A 6,341-nucleotide genomic window follows, 5' to 3' on the forward strand; every position below is an offset into this window, starting at 1 on the left:
AAAAACAGCAAAGTATGTGAATTTTTGACCAACCTAACAGTGGCAGGTTTACGAAGTCCGATACCAGCCCTAAAAATGGGCTGGTATTAGGAAGCTATCAGGCACCAAATATTTTAAACCGCATGTTACAATAATTAAGCTTTCACATTTGCGGTGCCCAAAATGGTGTCCAACACTCTAGTAACCATATGATAGACAGAAAAATAGGCTACATGCAGATAGGCCCTTATGAAAAATCAACCATACATTGCAGGAAAAAAGCAAACCCAATTGTGATGCAAGTCTAAACCGAGTAGAATGTGGAGGTGCAACAGAAATAGCTTGTCAAGAGATGGGTTGCTGCTGGTTTCCATCAAATGAGCTTTCATGTGTTCTGCCTGGTAAGTCGAATTTCATTTGAAACTTTACGATGGTATGTAATTCAATTGGCAGGTTGCAGGTTATTTTCAAAAAACAATATATTGATTTAAGCCGTAAGCAGGTCAAGTTTCTGTTTTGACAGGTCCGCTAAACTTGATGAATTTTATTTTCAAATCAGTAAAATAGGCTACTGCAGCTAACAACAATTTCGTCTTCGAGCAAAGACGATTGTCTCTTGAGAGTGGAATAGAAGCAGACATTTTGGCATGCTAATGATAAATCTGGTATTTAATCACGGATTTAAATCAATTTTAGCTTTTAACAGTCAATTAATCATAGATTAATATTTCCACAGTGGATTAAACGTCGTGAAAGTCTACAACAAATCTTCAAACAATGAATCTGTGGAGTGTGATGCAAGACTACCTTTAAGTGGGCTTATACTTTAACGCAGTCGGCACAACTTTTCCTTTTTACATTGTTTAGCGTCTGGAGACGTATATTGTACCAATACCGCCATCACGGCAGAATAAAATAATGCTGAAGACATTTTGCAATAAAAGTTATCGCATGCAGAAGTTGAGTTTATATTTTAGCAATAAGGTTTTATTGGAATACTACTTTGGTATGAAAGATTGTCTGCGGAGCTTGCAAGCATTACGAGGTAAAGAATGACCACGGAATCAATGGTAGGCTAGGCTATTTCAAGTGAAAAGTTGTTCAAAAAACAGGAATCACGCCAGTCTGCAATCCTAAGACCGCAACTACCAGGCTTCGTATTTTCTTTAAAATGTTTTAAAATAGACCAACATAAACGGCGTCATCTCATTTTAAAAGATGGGATTCTGAGCAATATTTTCAAAAAACGATCTATTTAACGATGCTGCAGTACTGCATAATGATCCAACACACCACAATAAAGCTTAGAAAAAAGACCAAAGATCTGATGCATGTACGTCACAACCAGAAAACTCGTGTTACAAATCCCCAGATAGCAAATCAGTCGTTTTTTTACATTAATTTAACGTCCGCAGATGTTGAATCAATGTAAAAACGACTAATTTTACTGTATGGGTTGTGTGAGAAGGCCGAAATCTACCACTCGGTGTCACTAACACCCCAACGTAATCCATTATCGCAATGTTATTTGTGATACGTTGAGCAAGTACAAATATAAAATGAATAGTAAACAAACATAACACTTATTGAAACAAAACACTTTTTAAAAGCTTTCTTTTTGCACATTTTGTTGATGTGCGACATTTATCTTACTCAAGCAAAGCTTTCGACGGTCAAAAAGATGACCTGAAACAAGGAAGTTTTCATTGAAAGCCCTTCACACGGGCAAGAAAGCAAAAACTTAATACAATTGCGCAGTGGCCAATCAAGGTAAAAACAGTACAGATATTATGCATCGATGATTCTACATAACGAATCTATTTGATGCAATACAATTACACGTGGCATGTAGAGGCCGTATACAATCACACATATTGTATATACCACAATAAAGATTAAAGTTTTTAAAGAAGTGAAACTGGTAGTTATGTAATCGATGTTAAACTCCTCTTACAGCGTAGTCATCCAAGGCAGTTATTTTATTAAATGCGTTCACGAAAGCACGAAGTGTAGCTGGCTCCATAAAACCGACAAATCCTTTCTTCAAAAATCAGTAAAGCTTGCTTGATGTGAAACAGACAAAACAACAAATAAACAAAAATATGCCTGTATTGCCTGGCCATCATGTCATTACGGAAACGTGAAAGCATTAATTTTTAGCGAAGAGGTGTGTTTGAAAAGATTGGATATCACGCTGGAAGTCGAGGAAGTCCAAATTCATCAACAGCAACTCCTTCCTGAAGGTTTAAAATAGCATTAGTATTCTATAATATATATAGTCATAGTATGGTATAAATTTATTGGTTGCCGGGAGTAAACGGTTCAGTTCAGTTGTTTTTTATTTCTGACCATCATATCAAAAAAACAATACACGTCAACATAGCAAAGGTCGAGAAAAAGATAGAAGCGACAAAACGCGAACGTTATATACTTACTATAAACATACTATTAAATGCAAACACAACTGGAAAAAAGTTAAACTATATATAATATAAACTATATACACAAACAAATGAGATGCATAATATTAGTGTCATAGCAACGGGAAGCTGGGAAGTGCTCTTGCTAGGTCCTCAAGTCAAACAGCCACTCCCTGACATCACTGTGCTAGTAGGCTGATGCGGAGACTGGCCTTCGATTGTGGGGTGACGCTCCTTCCACTATAGCCTTTGATTTCTCTTATGAACAGTACGCTGCTCATTGCAGAATTCCACACTAATGGCTATACACATTGATCAAAGGCCAACAAAACAAAGAAATAAAATATATATATGTTAAAACTTTAACACGTACTAGCAACTTCAGCTCAACTAACTATCAGAAAACTACTCAATTAAGACAAACCCACTGAATTATAATTACATATTGATGCATACAGATAATTCAGAGGTGGGCAGTAGCACCGCCACTTTTTTGTGGCGGTAGCATCGCTATATTTTTGTTGGAGTAGCGGCGTTATTTTTTTCAATGTAGCGTTAGTTAGTTTTTTTAATGTAGTTTTTCAATTTTTCAAGGCGCTACATTTCTTTGAGTCGCACTTCCGCTACTTTATAATAAAAAGTGAACAGAAGACTCGTTATTGGAGATTTTTAATGGAAACAATGCGTGAAAAAGTTAAAGCAGAAATCTTTTGACTATTGCAGGAAACATCAAGCCACGTTGATACCGACAAGAGAGACACCAACGCCAATCACGACTCCGAGGAAGAAGTGGTTGGTGTTGACTGTGCTGGTGCCATGGCTTTAAACGTCGGTACTCGGTGCTGAAAGAAAAGTCAATTATAGAGATCTTTTTTACTACAGAAGCAAGTCCTTGAGCTTTCCTATTGCCGATTTATAACGTCTCTATATTAAATACAAAACGCCGTTCTTTCCAGTACTGCGATGGTGATAGTTTTCTCCGTTGAAAAAGACGTGCTGAAGCCAAATCGGGCAGGACAACGACTCGCATTTCGATGGGCTCATGTTTTTGAAAGATGCGTAAAAATAAATTTCACCAAGAACGTGTCTTCTATAACGACATTGAAATAACAGCGTAAACGAATGATACCATTCGTTTTCAAGGCCATTTTGACTTCACAAAGTGCTTCCTGTGTCAGTTTAAGCTAACACACAATCCATTGGCCGTTGTGCCTAGATTTAACAACGTGACCTGCGGCGGCCTCAAACGCAAAAAGACAAATGTAGCGGTAGCGCACGTTACTTTTATCGATTGGTAGCGGGTAGCGCGCTATGTTTATATTAGCGGATGCCCACCTCTGAAAAGCATAACAAACGCTTTATTCTATACACGTTTGTAAAGTGTGCGAATTGGAATATGTACAAAACTCTGGAGTTTAATTTTTAATTAACAAGTTAAAAAATCAAACAAGCTAAGTAGTACAGTAATAGCTTCAACAAACATACCTGGTTGGCAGGCAATGACTCTCCTCCAATCGCATCAGAAGGTGCATTAGGAGCTGCTACAGTATCCTCCAAATAGGAATCTTCAAACATATCATCGCCCAATGCATCCAGCTCTGGAAGTGAAAGTATTCAGCTAGAATAATTTTTTTTACATTGATTCAATTTGATTTGAATAAACGCACAAACCTGCTTCTAAGTCACCCTCATCAAGCTCTGGCATCCCATAACTTCTTCCCAGGGCATCTTGTACTTCATCTGCCATGTCAAGCATATCTTCCATGTCATCTTGCAAGTCCTGCATGATAACATGACATGAGATATGGAGCCATTTACAAAGGAAAACGATTATCAAGCCCCAAAGTTAGGATACGGTTGAACAAAGATTTACTTTGAAGTTTACAAACAACGACTAGTCACACAAACCAAATCAACAAAATAAAATACTTCGATCTGGTTGAGGTCAATTTTCTTGTGTTCTTTTTTCATTTGCTTGAGACCAGTCTTCATGGCTGCAACTGTGCTTTGTGTATCTTTGATTGTTTGTAAAGAATAATTTGTCTGTTCCATGTTGAAGCTCTGTTGCATCATGCCATCTCTTTGAGATTCATATCTTCAAAATAACAAAGTCATCAGAAATGCAGTGAAATTTGGTCAAATGTGTCCGAGGTTCATATAAGCAACCGCTCATCACATCAAAATTTCTTGGAACAGAATTTTCCAGTTCATTTCCAATTATAAGAATCCCAGTTACCAAATCCAGTCATCGATCAATACAATTACCTGTGAATCACATGCAGACAAGTTGCTTTTCACTGTGCAGTGTGCACAAGGAATGGCTTATTTTAAATAAAAATCTAATAAGCAATACTGTGCAGTATATTCAATCAAGAAACAATCCAGGCCTTAAAACAATCCAGGCCTTGAAACAATCTAGGCCTAATTGTTTATACGGTATTGCAAGACCATCTGACGACACGAAATTGTTTCAACTGCTCGCAGCTCAGTAAATTGTTTCAACTGCATACCGCCTTTCATAAAACCTGGCCATTTATTCGGTTATGCCCTCGGATCACCTAATCTAGTTCTCCTTTTTAACAACGATTCAATGTCCAACAACATTGAGTCGATATAAAACGACAATATAGCCAGCCGATGTAAATTAGCACTTCGGATTAAGACTTTGTTAAAATAAACATCTGAAATTGCAAACAAGACTTACAGGGCTGGTGATCGCATGTAGCCTAATTCTGCATCACTCTTTGATACTACATATTTTCAACATATAATCCACGATCATCAATCATCAACTTTACCTTTTTTTTTGACGAAGAACCATCATTGCTTTCTGCTTTACAGCATTTTTCGCTGGCCCATTGCGCATCTTTTTCATTTGATTTTTGTATTTTAAAAGATCTGCATCTAATTTTGCAATCTTCTTTTCAATAGAGTCTGTTCGATCATCAACCTAATAACATAACAGTTGTGTTTTATTTTGCACCCATTGTGACAACATATAGTACAATGCAATTGCAGATGCAACAACAAACTACTAAAAAGTCATGTGCTTCTATTAATTTGGCATGCAATTAGGAATTATGTTGGGGTACAGCTATGTGCTCTAATACAGTGGTCAAACTGATGTTCTTTCAAACGTTGCATGACACAATAATTGTGTGTAGCATGTGAAATTACTAGCTTCTGATTCAAAGCCTTTTAAGAAATATCATACCGTACCAGAAGATGTAACAGTCATGGTCACTAAAAATGGTAGTTCCTGTGAGCACAGTCAAAAATATTGCCCATACTAATAAATATTAACTGTACCGGTACCAATGATTTTACAAATATAAACTTTCACTTCTAACATAAATAAAAATTACATGATACAGCTGATGTAGAACTATTTATCTGTGTTTTTTTTCGAAAATAAATTTTATCATAAAATCTTATTAGTAGTAGTACCAAACCTAGCCCTTACACTTGATATACAGTCTGTTAGTGTGGGAGGCGGAGCCTTGGGTTTAGATTTTCCAAATATTCGATCCATCACAATGGTGCTGTTTTACGAATATGAAGTGAAGTAGGTTTATAGAAATAACAGATCTGCTAAAATGACTATCGACTGTTGAAATAAGTCAGAATGGATAGAAACTATTAAAAAATAGTCTAGAAGTATATATTATAATTATATAATATAAAAGGTAACAGTTCAGCAATAGATGCTTACGATACTGCTTATAATTATACCCATTAAGCTACTTGATTAATAAATGCCACATATCATAACTTGCTTATGTGCGCCAAATGCACAAGTCAGCTGACCAAGTACACAAATCTATTCAGCAGAACACAATTATACAATTCAATGCAACATAAGGTCGATGTGCGTATTTGTGACCACCAACGTAATTGTGTACACTTCACAAATTTGTAAATATTTTGCAATTGAAATTATAT

At 36.3% G+C, this 6,341-nt stretch overlaps 1 protein-coding gene across 2 annotated transcripts; it reads right to left on the reverse strand.

The window, feature by feature from the left end:
* Positions 1-220: 220 nt before the first annotated feature.
* LOC145777045 (charged multivesicular body protein 5-like) lies at positions 221-6,002 on the reverse strand. 2 transcript variants are annotated; one of them, XM_082588317.1, is made up of 7 exons: positions 5,863-6,002; positions 5,198-5,349; positions 4,329-4,494; positions 4,071-4,179; positions 3,885-3,997; positions 2,578-2,701; positions 221-2,216 (listed from the first exon to the last, which is right to left on the reverse strand). In XM_082588317.1, exons 1-6 carry the CDS (start codon positions 5,929-5,931, stop codon positions 2,579-2,581), a joined length of 732 nt encoding a protein of 243 aa, XP_082444443.1. In that variant the 5' UTR covers positions 5,932-6,002; the 3' UTR covers positions 221-2,216; position 2,578. The 2 variants fall into 2 exon arrangements, with proteins under 2 accessions (XP_082444443.1, XP_082444444.1); XM_082588318.1 differs by lacking the exon at positions 2,578-2,701 and having other exon boundaries at positions 225-2,216.
* Positions 6,003-6,341: the final 339 nt, after the last annotated feature.

The sequence above is a fragment of the Aplidium turbinatum genome, chromosome 9, assembly GCF_918807975.1.
Source record: "Aplidium turbinatum chromosome 9, kaAplTurb1.1, whole genome shotgun sequence".
NCBI classification, from domain to species: Eukaryota; Metazoa; Chordata; class Ascidiacea; order Aplousobranchia; family Polyclinidae; genus Aplidium; species Aplidium turbinatum.